The sequence below is a fragment of the Salmo salar genome, chromosome ssa11, assembly GCF_905237065.1.
Source record: "Salmo salar chromosome ssa11, Ssal_v3.1, whole genome shotgun sequence".
Taxonomy (NCBI): Eukaryota; Metazoa; Chordata; class Actinopteri; order Salmoniformes; family Salmonidae; genus Salmo; species Salmo salar.
This window is the reverse complement of record NC_059452.1, coordinates 19,472,672-19,488,895: the sequence shown is the minus strand read 5'-3', so window position 1 is coordinate 19,488,895 and position 16,224 is coordinate 19,472,672. Positions and strand designations below refer to the sequence as shown.

General features: G+C 49.5%; 1 protein-coding gene across 7 annotated transcripts in view; it reads left to right on the top strand.

The window, feature by feature from the left end:
• The window catches only part of zfhx3b (zinc finger homeobox 3b), a 261,030-nt gene that overhangs the window by 139,548 nt on the left and 105,258 nt on the right, over positions 1 to 16,224 (top strand). For 4 of the 7 annotated variants that reach the window (XM_045689152.1, XM_045689153.1, XM_045689154.1 and 1 more), the window contains 3 exons: positions 9,715 to 12,207; positions 12,480 to 13,068; positions 13,361 to 13,387. In XM_045689152.1, the coding sequence (XP_045545108.1) occupies positions 9,751 to 12,207; positions 12,480 to 13,068; positions 13,361 to 13,387 (3,073 nt within the window). In that variant the 5' untranslated portion in view covers positions 9,715 to 9,750. The remainder of the gene's footprint in view (positions 1 to 9,714; positions 12,208 to 12,479; positions 13,069 to 13,360; positions 13,388 to 16,224) is intronic. The other 3 variants (XM_045689157.1, XM_045689156.1, XM_045689155.1) reach the window with 1 other exon arrangement.

Here is a 16,224-nt window from a genome sequence, read left to right as displayed (position 1 = left end):
TGTGTCAATGCTAGGGTGCATGACTACGTGTCTATGTATGTAGGATCATATGCCTCAGCCCATCTTTCATTCTGATGTGTAGAAAGAGATTGTAGTTTAAGTGTCCATTCCTTAGACATCATTCTCCACACATTAGTCCAGGTCTCAGCTCTCACCCCCAGACAGCTGTCACCCACTCAGGTTTCTTGGTCATTTTGCCTTCACATGCCATCTAAACGGTTATCTTATCACCCTCCTCAGGTTTAAACTCTTAACAAAACACTGGGCCGAACCCCCAGTCTGTCTGGTGGCACTGCTTCAGCCATTGTCTGCTAGTCCTGGAAGCTCTATGTAACCCTCCAGCTCCCTCCTTCATTGTCCCCCTGATATCCCTAAATAGCCCTGTGGGTGGACCAGATCTGAGCTTCCCTGGCCTTCATATAGCTGGCTTATTGTCACAGCTTAACCACTTGTGTCTATGTAATATACTAAAAGGTATGAGGCCTTGCACACTAGTTTTGCTCAAAGCCCCTCAACAGTCCATACCTGTGTGTGTGTGTGTGTGTGTGTGTGTGTGTGTGTGTGTGTGTGTGTGTGTGTGTGTGTGTGTGTGTGTGTGTGTGTGTGTGTGTGTGTGTGTGTGTGTGTGTGTGTGTGTGTGTGTGTGTGTGTGTGTGAGAGAGAAAGCGTGAGAAAGCGAGACTCACAGTAAGCCTTCAGGCCTCTCCCCATGTCTCCCTCTGTTCGCATGGATGTGTTGGCGTGTGTTTCGTGCCCCTTCAGGGTGTTCCAGAAAGAGAGTGTGTCCCTTTAAGAATGCTCTTCTGAGAATATTTGTCTAATTCCAGGTGCCAGCGATCCCTGTGTTTTACCAGGTGCAGGCCTGGGTCATTACAAAGGTATTTGTTTTCCAGATTACATGGTGCGGCCCAGGATTAAAGGCGCGTTATCCCTGTCCCCCACTGTCTGTCAGGCCCTGATCCCCAGTGTGGGGGATCTCTCCAAAACGTCTAGGCTAGCCTGACTCCTGGTGCCGTTAGGGATCTGTCACGCCACAGCCCAGAATAACCGACCTCCCAGCCTGGGCCACTGTTGGCTGTAAGGGTGGTGGAGGAGGAAGGACAGGAGCTGTCCCTGTCAACACAGGCTGGGTATGCTGATCAGACTTTCACCCAGCCGTCCTTAATGGGACGAGAAGTAGTGTGGTAATGAGTTTTCCTTGTCCACCACTATCCCCTCATCCCTAGGGTTTAGGATGGGCCGGACAGGATAGGGGAGCTGGCTGGGAGGTAGAGGGGGCTAGGGGCCTGGGGGGTAGTGGGGGTCAAGAAGTCTAGTCCCAGTCTCCAGTAGCTGGACAGCTGAAGTCCTCTCCAAAACGTTTACATAGAGCCTTACGATTATGATAATAAACAGTTTTATCATCGGCCTCCCAATCAATAATGTGGCTTCTTAAGGTTTAATATTTCAATGGTATTGATCATCTTAACAACCGTGTTTGCGGTCGGCTTGCCTTTACTGCAGGCCTGCAGGAAAAATGTGTGTGTGTGTGTGTGTGTGTGTGTGTGGGGGTGTGGGTGGGTGGGTGGGTGGGTGGACTACAACAAAATGTGATTTAGTTGAGCAGCAGTTTTTCTTTACGATACAGTTTTTCTGCAGCTATGACTGTTTAGCATGTAAAGACACTCTCAGACCAGCGTCTCACCTCATAGAACAACTATGTGGGATCCTCTCTCATTCCATTCAGTCCTGCTCTATACATGGCTGCCTATCGTTTACAAGCATCTAAGCGCCTATAACACTAAAACAGTCCTGCGCTTCTTGCGGTCAGTCCTCTTTCCCCCCCTTCCACCCTCATCCTGTTGCAACCAAATGAAATGGACTGAGTGAAAACAGAGAAGTTGAAGGCTCCAAAGGCCCTGTAGTTAGCACATTTAACTTCCATCCTCTCTGGAGAGAAGGCCTGCTTCCCTCATATTTAAACAGGGGGAGATTTCATAATTAGTGAAAATGAATAAAAGGCCGGCAGACTTTGATCAGAAACATCTCCCCGTGCCCCGCTGACCTTTGACCTTTGGTTGGAAAGGTGAGCGGATCTGTGAGTGGGGAGTGGAGGAAGCTTGGACTAGGGAGTTGTCTTATCTCTCTCTCTCTCTCTCTCTGGGAGTCTCTTCTAAGCTGATCTTCCCTGGAATGGGTAGGAGTGGGTAGGATGGGTAGGAATGGGTAGGAGTGGGTAGGAGTGGGTAGGAGTGGGTAGGATGGGTAGGAATGGGTAGGAGTGGGTAGGATGGGTAGGATGGGTAGGAGTGGGTAGGAATGGGTAGGATGGGTAGGAATGGGTAGGATGGGTAGGAGAGGGTAGGAGGGGGTAGGATGGGTAGGAATGGGTAGGATGGGTAGGATGGGTAGGATGGGTAGGAGTGGGTAGGAGTGGGTAGGATGGGTAGGATGGGTAGGAATGGGTAGGATGGGTAGGAATGGGTAGGATGGGTAGGAATGGGTAGAATGGGTAGGAATGGGTAGGAATGGGTAGGACGGGTAGGAGTGGGTAGGAATGGGTAGAATGGGTAGGAATGGGTAGGAATGGGTAGAATGGGTAGGATGGGTAGGAGTGGGTAGGAGTGGGTAGGATGGGTAGGAGTGGGTAGGAATGGGTAGGAGTGGGTAGGAATGGGTAGAATGGGTAGGAGTGGGTAGGAATGGGTAGGAGTGGGTAGGAGTGGGTAGGGATGGGTAGGATGGGTAGGAATGGGTAGGATGGGTAGGAGTGGGTAGATTGGGTAGGATGGGTAGGAGTGGGTAGGAGTGGGTAGGATGGGTAGGAGTGGGTAGGAGTGGGTAGGAGTGGGTAGGATGGGTAGGAGTGGGTAGGAGTGGGTAGGATGGGTAGGAATGGGTAGAATGGGTAGGAGTGGGTAGGAATGGGTAGGGATGGGTAGGGATGGGTAGGATGGGTAGGAATGGGTAGGAGTGGGTAGGATGGGTAGGAGTGGGTAGGATGGGTAGGAATGGGTAGGAGTGGGTAGGATGGGTAGGAGTGGGTAGGAGTGGGTAGGATGGGTAGGAATGGGTAGGAGTGGGTAGGATGGGTAGGAATGGGTAGGAGTGGGTAGGAGTGGGTAGGAATGGGTAGGAGTGGGTAGGAATGGGTAGGATGGGTAGGATGGGTAGGATGGGTAATCATGATGTCGTCTGATTGATTAGTGCCAGACTAACCTTTCCACTGGGCTCTGGATTTGTATGTATTTATTTTATTTCACCTTTATTTAACCAGGTAGGCAAGTTGAGAACAAGTTCTCATTTACAACAGCGACCTGGCCAAGATAAAGCAAAGCAGTTCGACACATACAACAACACAGAGTTACACATGGAATAAACCAACATACAGTCAATAATACAGTAGAAAAATAAGTCTATATACAATGTGAGCAAATGAGGTGAGATAAGGGAGGTGTCCCCAGTGTCCCTGTGCATTCCCCCCTAACCCCAATGACAAAATGTTCACAGCATGCTATGGAATAGGAGTACTTTTTATACAAGACCATCACTAATCAGTCAACTTAGCCTGCTTGTCTGTCTGTCTGAACTGGGGCAGAGAGGGTGGAAGTGTAATTAACTGATCAGCCTGGTGTTTGTTAGCCTCTGTTAGCAGGTAAAGGAGGGCCTACACACATACACACACACACATGCTCCTGCTAACTCAGGACCCTCCTGCTGTGTTGTGGCGCATGCTGTGCCTGCTCTGTGCAGCAGGTTGCCTGGGGGCCTACGTAGGTTTTTGCGGTGTGAGCATGATCGCCCATCTCTGATTATACATCAATAACTTTATCTCAGAGATAATTTATGCGTTTACTGAACACAAAGCTTTATCTAAACGAACCACTGGGGACATCGCATGGAAATAACACAGCGCCAACATCCACTATGGTTTGTTAAAAAAGAAAGATAGCTCGCGGCTGCTGTAACAAGAAGTTATTTTTGTAGTTATTAAAACAGTGTCTTCTCTGTTTCATTTTTTACCTGACACTTTGCAGAAACTCGCATGCTCCTCCGTAATCTGGAGTCCAAGGTCACAGATCAATTAAAGATGATTGCATACAATGTGGCTTTTGTGCAAACGGATCGCTTAACAAAAACAACACAGCGAGGAAAACCAATGTCTAACAGTATGCATTTTTAATCTGAATGTATTCAGTCTGCTCCCCCTCTCCCTCTCTGTGGTGTGAGTGAGATGATGTGAGGTTTCTCTCATTTGTACTCCGTCTGCCACAGCTCAACGGCCCCCCCATGCTGCCTGCTAATTGGCGGGAGACTGGGAGCTTCCTGCTGTGTGTTCGCTGCTTCCCTTCGCTTTGCCACCCCACCAGCTCTTTCTCCACAACTGAGTAATTAACCCACAGTTAATGAACTACATCTAATTACACACCACACTGTTTCCATCGCACCCTCCAAAAGTGAGGAGACACTCTGCCGCCACGTTCCAATCCGTTCTGGAAGGCTTTGAACCTACCTGCTGTCTGATTGGTGCGGTTGTTCAGACTGTCAGGACCTATATCACAGCCCTGCCACTTTGTTCAAATCAGTACACCTCTGTTGTGCAACACGGAATGGATTAAGAGAATCTGATGATGTTGCGTAAACGATAACAGCATTTTCAAGGTTCTATTTCGAGTCCATGAACAAAGGAGGCAATTGACACTACAAAATCAATTTGTTCATACTTTCTCTGGCCAAAGAAAAGCAGTGTAAGAGCTGAATGGTGACAGGCATTAATGCTGTGATACAGAATGGCCTGCAGTACACCAGTACACCTCTAGGGTGTTTTACTGTGCCATATAGTAGTCAGCAGGGCCATTTTTGGCCCAATCTTCATCTCATTCCAGAATTTTGGCAGGAAATGTTTTGTAACTGCAGTGATGCATGCTAGGAATTGTAGTTTGGCCCACATCCATGACAGATGCAGCATGCCTCAGATAGCCCTGCTATCAGCTGCTTGATGTACAGTACTCCCAGCCACACTACACTGACCCCCCCCCCACACACACACCACTATACTCCCCTCTCTCCTACCCAGCCAGAGCCCTAGCCTCAGCCTCGGTCTTGACACAGACACGGCTATTTCTGTTCCACAGACTGATAGCTCCAACTGAAGATCATTGATTTTACGGGAAGCCCTGTTTACAGACTGAGTGCCATCGACCTGAGGTGACTTTTTGCCTCCTGAAGTAGGAGCAGCACTGGAGCATCCTTGTGTCTGTATTATACACTCACAGGGAGGAGAGGAGAGGGAGGAGGAGAGGGAGGAGGAGAGGGAGGAAGTTTACAGTACACAGAGAAAAGAATAACACTGGCCTGATTTGAAACACTTTGATGTACTGTGTTAGGAATCATACTTAATTAGCACAGTAACATATTTTGTTAATTGTGTAAAAACTAATTGGCCTAGATGTTAGTACTGTATATAGTAGAGGAAATTGGTCTGGGGGTGATAGGGACAGCCGGTGTAAAGCCGAGGCGGCGAGAAGGAGAGAAGCAGCCTGTGCCTCAATGCAGTCCCTTAGGAAGATCCCACCATCTAAGGCTTAGGCATAAGGGTAATACATGCCTTATGTTGGGCATTACCATGGACTTAAGGTAAAGAGTGAGATGTATGCATACATTTCATTGTTTAATTGGGGCAAGCCTTGGAGAAGAGCCCCTGTTCATTCTGCCTGAGGACTACAATGGTTCCCCCATCGATAAGCACGTCCCCTGTGCAACATCAAAGGCCCTCCCTGATTTATCAATAAGAAGCCTTCCTTCCCACATTTTCCTGTAACTTGCTTAGCATTTACACCATTGATTTTCCAATAAGCACCCATACCCTGCGGTGGCTGGCCAGGCCGAGGCTCTGTGAGATGGCTCAGACTCAAACACAGACAGCCCTCCTGAAGGACAATGGGAGATGGGGAGGGGGGGGGGGTCTAGTGGCTTTTTGGGGGGTTCATGGGGTGAATGGTCTCCCCTCAGCTAGAAAGGCTGTGGACTAGGTGTAGATGGAGGGGGGTAAGGTGGGGTTCAGGTCCAAGCCCGATGGGGGTGTTCTCAGCTGGGGCTGGGGCTGGGCCAGAGTTAATTCCCCAGGAGACCCTGGTTCTCCCTGGTTCTCTGGAGGCCTGGCCCCCAGGCAGGTGATTGTGCATGCTTATAATAAGATGAATCCTTAGCCTTTAATTCCTCTCTGGCTTGGCCGGTAAATCCCACATAATGAAAGGGCCCATAAATAAAAACTTATCTCATTTTCCATCCCTGCAAAATGACAACCAGATCCATTCTCTGACAGGGTTCATTAGGACCTGGGCCCTTTCAATAGGCTCAACCTTATCTGCTCTGTTAAGGTGGGGGACGAGAACATAATGTGTTTTATGCCTCTAAGTCAGAGACAGGAGAAAGAGGGTCTGGCATTTGACTTCTGTAGAAGAGGTGTGAGGATGGGTGGGAGGACTGCCCCCTATGGCCAGGCCCTGTGTAGTGTGTATGGACATGCTCCCTCCCTCCCTTTCTCCCAGAGTCCAGGAATCCATGCTTTTCTTCCCTCTGATTATCTCTTATTGTGAGTTGAGGATTGTTTTGGCTGCTTATTGTTTGTCTCTCAGCCCAGTGGGCCCGGGGAAGGAGGGAGAGAGAGCGAGAGAGGGGGGGGGGGGAGAACACAAGGACAGGGTTGGAAAGCACAGGCCATGGCAGGAATCCTGTTGTTTTCCTTTAGCAGCAGCTCAGATACCAATATGCAAAGGAAAAGTCCAAGTCATTTGCATAGTACAGTACCTAACCTTGGGCGTTAATGTTAACATACTGCAGGCAGTACTACCTTTACTGGCATGATTCATCCTTTTAATATGTGTTTATTATAGCACAGAGACACTTTGCCCCATACTTCCCTCTTTGCCCTTCCAGCGCTCCTGTCCGTCAGTCCATCTCCCTCATTTAGTGCCTTTGAAAGATTCAAGCTTAGGTGTCGCTTAGCGAGCAGACCTCCTAAAGACAAACAGGGAGATAGCTTTGTATCAGCCAGCCCATCTGTGACTCTCCGACTCCAGACAATCCCATTGCACATCAGTAACCACCACAGGTTATTGAATTAGACCATCTTGATTTTAAAGAGCAATCCTGTTTTCTAGTAAGCAGTGGACACGCTGAGCTGGCTCAGGCCACGGCTCAGCCTCCATCACTGGCCAGGGGTCATCCTCCTCTCCTCTCCCACTCTAATTGCTTTAGACACATTACAAGGGCGTGATGCTAATAGATGCATAGTTCACACACATACAGTTATACAGTAGCTACATGCTAGCACCGCTGTTTAGACTCTGAGAGCCATGGAGGGATACTGGACAGGACTGGAGAAATGTAGTGAATGAGGGATGTAAAGTAGTAGTTTAGGCTGGTGTGCTGTGTGTTTTTCCACCCCACTCCTCTGTGGGCTAGCTAGACGCCCCATGTAGCAGGTAGTGATGTGGGCACAGTGTTCGGGGCATGGTCAGGACAGGCAGTGGAATCTGGAGGAGGGGCTGATGGAACAACAGATTACAGGAAAAGGTGTGAAGGAGATCCATGTTCAGACAGGATGGGTGCTCATCTCATTGCTACGTCTTCTCATTAGACAAATCACCCACAGGAAAGTTTGTTCCTTTTTTTGTGGTTAGCTGCAAAATATGATCCAGGTATCCTTTGTTTAATGAATGAATGAGTTACATTATTTGTCTGTAAGGCATGGATTTTTTGGAGAGAAAACAATGAATTCACTGTGGTTTCCTCTACCTCAGTCCATTTGGTTGAAATGTCTGCAGAGTGCCTAGAGTTCTCTTAGTAATGGAGCAGAGAGTAAATGCAGACTGACCAGGTTACTATCCCCTCTCAATATGGCAGCCAGCTACAAATCATGTCTGTCTGGATCAAGTAATCCTCTTAATAAGCCTACTATCTTTCATTCTGAATGCAAAGCAACAGAGAGGTCATCAGTGTGGCTCTGTCTGTGTGGAGTACAAACAATGAAAGCAGGTGGACATGGGCTGACACAAAATGGTTGCCTACCTTCACTGTTTTCAGTGGAAGATCCTGCAACTACTACACCCGCCTTGCCTTCATTACGTTCAGATAATGCAGTTAAACATACAATATGAGGTTTCTTATCAAACCAATCATGTGCATTAATTACACCTGATTAGAATTCACTCCTCCAGTCAAGGCAGACGGTCATAATTAGAAAATCCAGTCAAAATGCGAAGGTGCATGCTAAAAGACTCGGCCCGTTGTTTGAGTAGCATAAGTGCATATAGAGTGGGGGTAGTTTCTATCAGACATTAATGAAGAGCGAGGCAGACATTTTCAATCTCTCCAGTGTGGGCCGGCCCTCTGTAGTTAATATGGTAGGGGGTGGGGTAGAGACACACGGTCTGATCACAGCTAGAATTTGCATCCTTAAGTAAATAAGTAAATAAATCAAGTGGCGGCAGCGAATGTGCTAATCAGCCGGGACATGGCGGCTGGGCTGAGCATGGTGCCGGGAAACTTTGCTCATGTAATATTCAGTACTGGCTGGGTTAAAGGGCAGGCCAGAGTTATTGGTTTCAGCCCGGTCGCCCCCCTTTAATCAATGCTGCCTGCATCCCTTTAATACAATTATTAGCTCAGCAGTATCTTGCGCTATCATTTTATCTCCTCGCCACTCTAAATTGTGGCCTGTGTATTGCTGGGCCACTGGTGCTCAGGGCATGGCCAGCTCCTGAAAGCACAGCTCCCATTTATTCTTTCAGAGGCAGAGGATGGCTGGAGTGTTTGAATCCAGGCTGACCGAGGAGGTGGATGCCAGATCTAAACACAGCTGCATTTTAGTCCCAACCCAGCTGGTGTATTTTGGGCTTTACTGAAAACATAGCCTTTTTTCCTCTCCTCCTCTTTGTGAGAGTGTGTATGCGAGGATACAAGTAATTACCTGCGTTGCATACTGCGTTGTGTGCACTCAACGAGAGAGGAGTGGGTGATGTGTTTTTCTATGCATGATTTCTCTTATTTCAGTAGGAAGGGAGAGGGCTGTAAAATGGCTGTAAAGTTATCAGCAGTACCCTTCACTTCTTCTCTAGTTATGTAAATGTATCATGTCCTGATGGGTGCTTTCTCTGTGTCTAATTATCGCACAATGAATCTATTTTATCCATTAAGTTAGGCCTGTTTCTCCCTCTTTCTGACTGGAAGTTAATTAAAAACGGATGTAGGATTTTGAGAATGTAAGATTAGGGGTGTTGTTTGGAAGGTGAAGATAAAAGATGGTAACTTCCTGATATGGCAGGAAGATGAATCGTGGGACGACTTATTAGTGCTCGTCTCAGGTATTGTGTTTAAGTACCTAATCTAACATAATGAGCCCTCTGTCGTTTACCTAATTAGATCTCACACTTTTGGCTCTCACCCGATGCACTATACATTAAATGTGTTCTTCTCGCCTGGGTTCTATAGATAGATGTTCCTTTGATGAAGGTGCTTTTTATCCCACCTTACGTGAAGAGTGCATTAGGGGAGGGGAAAATATGGAAGTACTTAGGATGAGAACAATGCTATGGGTTATGTTTATGAAAGAAGTTTATACAAGTTTAGGAAGAGTGTCCTTGTTGATAACCATGGTCCTTTCATATATTCATTACCATTAGAGTCTCTTACCAATCTCTCTCTCTCTCTCTTCTCTCTCTGTGTCTTCAGGCCTGGATGCGATGAACACCTCATGTAGGCATCAGCATGGACAGCTGTGAGTCTCCCGTGGTTTCTGGGACAGACGATGGGCTCGGCTCCTCCACCACCTCCCAGCAACAGCAGCAGCAGCATTACCCTCTGCAGACCTGGAACGATCACTCTAACTCGCAGGTCCCTCCCAGCAGCCAGCCCTCTTCCCTGGAGCCCCTGTCTCTCTCTGCACCCTACCCCTCTGTGAGAGAGCCACAGCAGCAGCAGCATCCCACCCGGACCCCACCCCTGGCCCACAGCGACAGCTCCGCCTCAGGCCAGCTGCACCCCAGAAGAGAGGAGCTCAACGAGGAGCAGGAGGGAGTGAGCTGCGGAGAGGAAGAAGAAGAATTGGAGGACTTGGATGAGATGGAGATCGACAGCTGTTTCCCAAGTCTGCAGCCCTTCCCCGGAGTACCCATAGCTCCTGGAGGAGGGGGCATGCCCACGCTGCTACGCCAGCAGCCCAACCGACAAAGGGGTGTGGCAGAGAGCGGGAGTGAGGAAGGAGAGGAGGAGGAGGAAGAGGAGAGCAGTGATGTGGAGAACCTGGCTGGAGAGATAGTCTACCAGCCGGACGGCTCGGCCTACATTGTTGAGAGTCTCAGCCAGCTGATCCAAAGCGGAGGGGGTGCTGTGCCCGGCCTGCTCCCCACAAACTCTCTCCCCGTGGCGGGGAAGCCGGGGGAACCTGCTGGGACCTCATCCTCGGTGTACCCTCAGATCATCAACACGTTCCACATAGCCTCGTCCTTCGGGAAGTGGTTTGGTTCCTCAGACCAAGGTTTCCCCAATACCTCCACCCTGGCAGGCCTCAGTCCTGTCCTGCACAGTTTCCGCGTCTTCGATGTGCGGCACAAAAGCAACAAGGATTACCTGAACAGTGACGGGTCTGCCAAGAAGTCCTGCGTATCCAAAGATGTTCCCAACAACGTGGATTTCTCCAAATTTGATGGGCTGGCCCTCTATGGCAAGGGAAAGCCCATCCTCATGTGTTTTCTCTGCAAACTGTCCTTTGGCTACCCGCGGTCTTTCGCCACTCATGCCGTCCACGACCACCGCATGACCCTGTGTGAGGACGAGAGGCGGCTGCTGGGGGACAATAAGGCGTCTGCCATCATCCAGGGCATCGGGAAGGACAAAGAGCCCCTCATCAGCTTCCTGGAACCAAAAAACAAGAGCTCTCCTATGCCGGCACCCTCCACCATGGTCCCCATGAACTCTGGCCAGAGCTTCTATGGCACGTTCAGTGGGATCCACCTGGAGGCAGAGAGCAGCAGTGGGGGCAGCGAGGCCCTCCTGAACAAAGACTCTGATTCCTCTGGCCTCCAGCAGCAGCAAGGCTCCCTCCTCTCTCTTGGGGGGTTGGGCAACCCCAAAGCACCTGCTCTTACCTCAACCCCAGGCCCTGCCAAAGACTCCAACACCCTGCCCAAGCAGGGAGGGAGAACAGAGGGGCCTGCTGGGAAAGAGGGGATCCGCAGGCGGGAGCGTGGGGACAAGGAGGGGCGAGAAGGCAAGGTATGCTTGGCTAGCCAGGAGGGGGGCTCGGAGGAAGAGGAGGAACTGTTATTAGAGGAAGAGGAAGACGAGGTGGAGGAAGAAGGAACTCCGCTGGCCTGTGTTGGTAACAGTAGCAGTGGTGGTGGCGAAGTGGGGAAACCGGCTGTCTCAAACCAAAGCATTTCCAAATCTCCTTTATTAATACCTAGTAGCGCTCTCCAGCCTACTGCCTGCCCATCTGCAGCCAGCCCCACGCTCAACAGCAAAGCCCCAGCTTCCACTTCTTCTTCCTCTGTCAGGGAAGAGGGCTCGGCGGCAGACGGTGGGGGGAGGACCTCGGAGCTCCCTCTGAGCTTTAACTGCCAGGGGCCCACTGTCCCCATGGCGATGGCGGCTGCAGCCAACAGAGGGAGCGAGGACGTCGCCGCGGGCACCTCCTCACCTCTGGCCTCCAACGCCACCGCCGCCGACGAAAGTGCCAATCGAGATAGTGCCACAGCTCCTGAACCAAATGATTGCCCGGCAGAGGGAGAGGAGGACAGCGGAGCCCTTCTGCACCATCACCACCTGCACCATCACCACCACCACCTCCACCCCTCAGCCCACTCCCACTCTCACCCACACCCCCACCCAGGGGGGTCCTGTGAAATGGGCGGTGGCGGTGAGTGCCCTCAGAACCATGGGCCTGGAGGAAGTGGGGTGGAATGCCCCAAATGCGACACCGTCCTGGGCTCCTCGCGGTCCCTGGGCGGACACATGACCATGATGCACTCGCGCAACTCATGCAAGACACTCAAGTGTCCCAAGTGCAACTGGCATTACAAGTACCAGCAGACCCTGGAGGCCCACATGAAGGAGAAGCACCCAGACTCCGGTGGCTCCTGTGTGTACTGCAGCAGTGGCCAGAGCCACCCGCGTCTGGCCCGAGGAGAGAGCTACACCTGCGGATACAAGCCCTTCCGCTGCGAGGTCAGTACTTCAACCTAGTCAGTTGAAGATCCAACCTAGTCAGTTGAAGTACTGACCTCAGCCTAATGACTAGTATACTGACAGGTGGTAGGACTTTGAATAGAACTTTAGCACAATGTGAAATATGTTGATATGTTGACATGTTGACTGATATGACATATCAATCAACATGTCATGATATGATTTATATTTCATGGACTATAAGTTAGAGGCAACAAAGATTTCCACTTTACAACATGAGCAAAAATGAACGTCCTCTCTCTATTTTCTAGGTGTGTAACTACTCGACCACCACCAAGGGCAACCTGAGCATCCACATGCAGTCGGACAAGCATCTGAACAACATGCAGACCCTGCAGAACGGAGGCTCCATCCCCTCCGCCGAGCAGCAGGTGTTTGGCCAGCACCCTGGAGGGGTCGGAGTGGTGACCGTGCCCTCTGTGACCCAGGCCAGCACCCACCACCCGCCACACCACCACCACCCCACCCAGTCCTCCGCCCACATGGCGGGGCCCTGCGGTTCCCCCTCGCCCACCAAGCCAAAAAGCAAGCCCACGTGGCGCTGCGAGGTGTGCGACTACGAGACCAACGTGGCGCGGAACCTGCGCATCCACATGACCAGCGAGAAGCACATGCACAACATGATGCTGCTGCAGCAGAATGTGACCCAGATGCAGCATGGTCGACTGGGCCTGGGGGCCATGCCCTCTCCCTCCGAGGCCGAGCTCTACCAGTACTACCTGACCCAGAACATGAGCCTGCCCCCAGGGCTCAAGATGGACCCGGGTGGAGCTGAGGCCCAGTTCCTGCTGGGAGGCTTCCACCTGGACCCCAACATGGCCGCCTTGGCCCCCCAACTAGGTGAGCTCCCTCAGTCCGCCTCTGCAACAGTGGAACAGTGGGAGCCATTCTGGCTCGTCCCTCAGTACTGCCTCAGGTCACCACAGAGAAGGCAGACTGCAGTTCAGTACGAGTTCACAAGGGGTGGGATCGCTCTCACTGCTGCCAGCTGTTTATTTTTAAACATGAAACACAGTTATAAACAGTATGTGACTAAATGGAAGATTCAGCTTTGATTTTTTTTAAATGCTTCACTTTTTAACCCATTTAGACATAGGCTAATTGTGTTAATTTATTTACTGAATGTGTGTAGCGTGGCCAGTAAATGAATGCATGAATGGTAAGTCATTTTATATTTACATTCAATGATTTATAGTTTTAGTGATGAATATAGAATATAAAAAAAATCCCCATGAGCCGAGCAGCCATTTCTCTGAACCAACATGCAGGCAAAGGGTTAACCAGGGAACACATAGCCCTCCCTCCCTCACTCTCACACACACTCTATACACACAATCCTATCTTTCATGTTGGCAGCGGTCTCTTTCTTTCCGTTTCTGTTGCCCGAAGGTACACCTGCCCTACTGAACTTAACATCATTCGCCCTTTTTCCAAGCAAAGAGCCCCATTTAGATAAAAGAGGGGAGGTGAAACAACGGCAATGTATAAAACACAAGATTTCTAGAGGGTGGACCTAACTAGAGGGTGGACCTAACAACAATCCCTTTCTGACTTAGTGTAAAACACGACTTGTTAGTTGTTAACATTCTCTCACCAATGTGCCAGGCACCATGACTTCCATGCCATGTTCTGTCTAGTTGGAGCTGAATCGATATCTTCCCAGTAAAAGAGGGGATCCTCTCCAGATGGGAGCCTTGGTATTAGGATAGTGTTTCGCTCCGGCTCGGCTGAGAAGAGTGGACCTTTAGACCCACGGCTAGTGATGCTATCGGTGGAGCTTCAGTCAGGGACTTTTTGTGTTGATTTTAGAGAAAGCTGACCCTGGTTAGAAAACGACCCAGCCATTAGAGTTCTGGGAGCTTTTTTGTCTCCATCAGTTATTAAGTGGTGTAGGTAGAACTTCTCTGAAAGCTCCTATATAGCCTCAAATATGCCCCCCAAACTCACACATCCACACTTCACTTCATAACACACGTAGGAGTTTAGTTTACATTTCCAGTCTATGTCACTCTATCTGGGTCACACTGACTGGGAAAGTCCCCCTGTGATACCTTGTTTTCCTCACAATAGGCGGTGTGAGAGAGAGAGAGAGAGAGAGAGAGAGAGAGAGAGGAAGAGAGAGAGCAGCTCAGTGAGCCTTCCTCTTGTTTGCCCATGTCCTCCATGCCTCTGAACATCAGCGTTTTCATGTCATTATTTCCAAACTGCCACTGAACTCCGCCACTGGAGCTCTCTTTTTTCCCCCAACGTTGTAATTGCAGCTATAAATTTTATCTTGGTCAAAGAAGGGAGGAGTAGAGGGCCCAGTATGGGTAATTCAGCGGCATAGCTGAGTGTTTGGCGTGCCAGTTACAACCCCACAGTTTGTACAGACTTGTCTCCAACTGTCGCCGGTTCAAAGACACGAACAAGAATTGATTGCTGTGACAAATTTTTTCATCCCCTCTCTTGCCATCTGGTTCATTTTCCTGTGAGGGAACGTTTAATAAGCATGTTACAGGGAGGCAATGATGAGGCATTACTCTCAGCCCTAAAACGACCACAGTGTCATCCCGAGCCACACACATTTTGATTGACTGTACACACCGATACACTCCATCACACACACACACAACTCTGCCCGTCATAACTCTGTCTGTGCAGCTCAAGGACAGATAGTATCCGTCTGTACCTCCCTCCCTTTAGTCCTCTTTTCCACTGTTTATTTCTGACTTTTGAGGATATTGTTAGACAGAGAGGGAGATGACAAATCCTGACCTCACATGATCTCACCCTCTTGGTAATCCTTATCCCCAGGACTGAGCTGCTGCAGATACAGAGAGGGGGGGGGGAGAGAGAGAGGGGGGAGGGCCTTAGCTATTGTGTGCTCTACTTTGTTGTCCAATATATTGCCTGAATGCTGCAGCATCTAGGTAGAGCTCTCTGAAAATCCAGCAAAGCTGGTCCACCACTAATCTTTTGGAAGTTCCACCAAGCCCTGTAGAGACACGTTAATATATTTACAGCATGGACTTGGACTCTGCTAATGTCAAAGAATAGAGTTTCAAAGATTTCCCAATGATGTGTGTTTATCTCAAGCCTTTTAATGTTATTTGAAAGTGAAAATATTTCCACAGCGTCCTGCCTTCCTTTCCCTAAACATTGATACGGACTGACAACGTCTCAGTCAAAATATTCTAGGTTATATTTAACAGAGGCCTGCTTACATCTAAAACACATGTAGGGGCCGCAGACTGAACCTTTTCTCACACAGCCGTGAAGGCAAAGGTAATCACTGTGTCTGTGTCGGAGCATGGAGTCTACAGTGGAAAAGAGTGTGAGAGCCACACAGGAATGAGAGAATAAAGATGAGGGATGGAGAGGAAGAGATAGGGGTAGTAACTAGTGAGGTGACTGGGAGAGAGAGAGAGAGAGAGAGAGAGTGAGAAGGGGGGCCCTGGCTGGAGAGGTGGATCTGTGAGTGATTTCAGAGGGCTTCACAGAGGTCTCCCTTTCCCGGCTATAAAAACTCAGGTAATGGAGAAAAGTCAGAGAGCAGGCTGCATACTGCAGCAATAAATAAAAAGGGGCTGCTGGAATTAATTTAGTGTAAAGCCAGGCGGGGTCAGCCAGTGCGCTCAGTCTGGGCAGTGATAGATTAAAGATCAGCGAGCAAAAACTCCCCAGCCACTCTTACCTCATTTTTACCGCCTTTAGTTTTTTTCCCTCCTCCTCCTCGTCAGACTGTAGATATGGTTGTTTCTGTTGTTGGATCTGGATGCGTGTGTTGTTTTTTTACTTCCCCCTCTTCGCTCAGTACCGAGTAGGATTAATCTGGTAGGTGTCTGTATCGATTTAGCAGCTATGCTGAGTCGAAAGAGGCAGAAGAATCCAAAGAGAAAAGTGGATTTTTTGTATTATTATTCTGTGAACAAGGGCACTGGATTTGATTTACAGTAATGTATGCTTGGGAACTCTTTAGTTCTCTTGTAATGATAGAATAACTTTCTTTTTCTG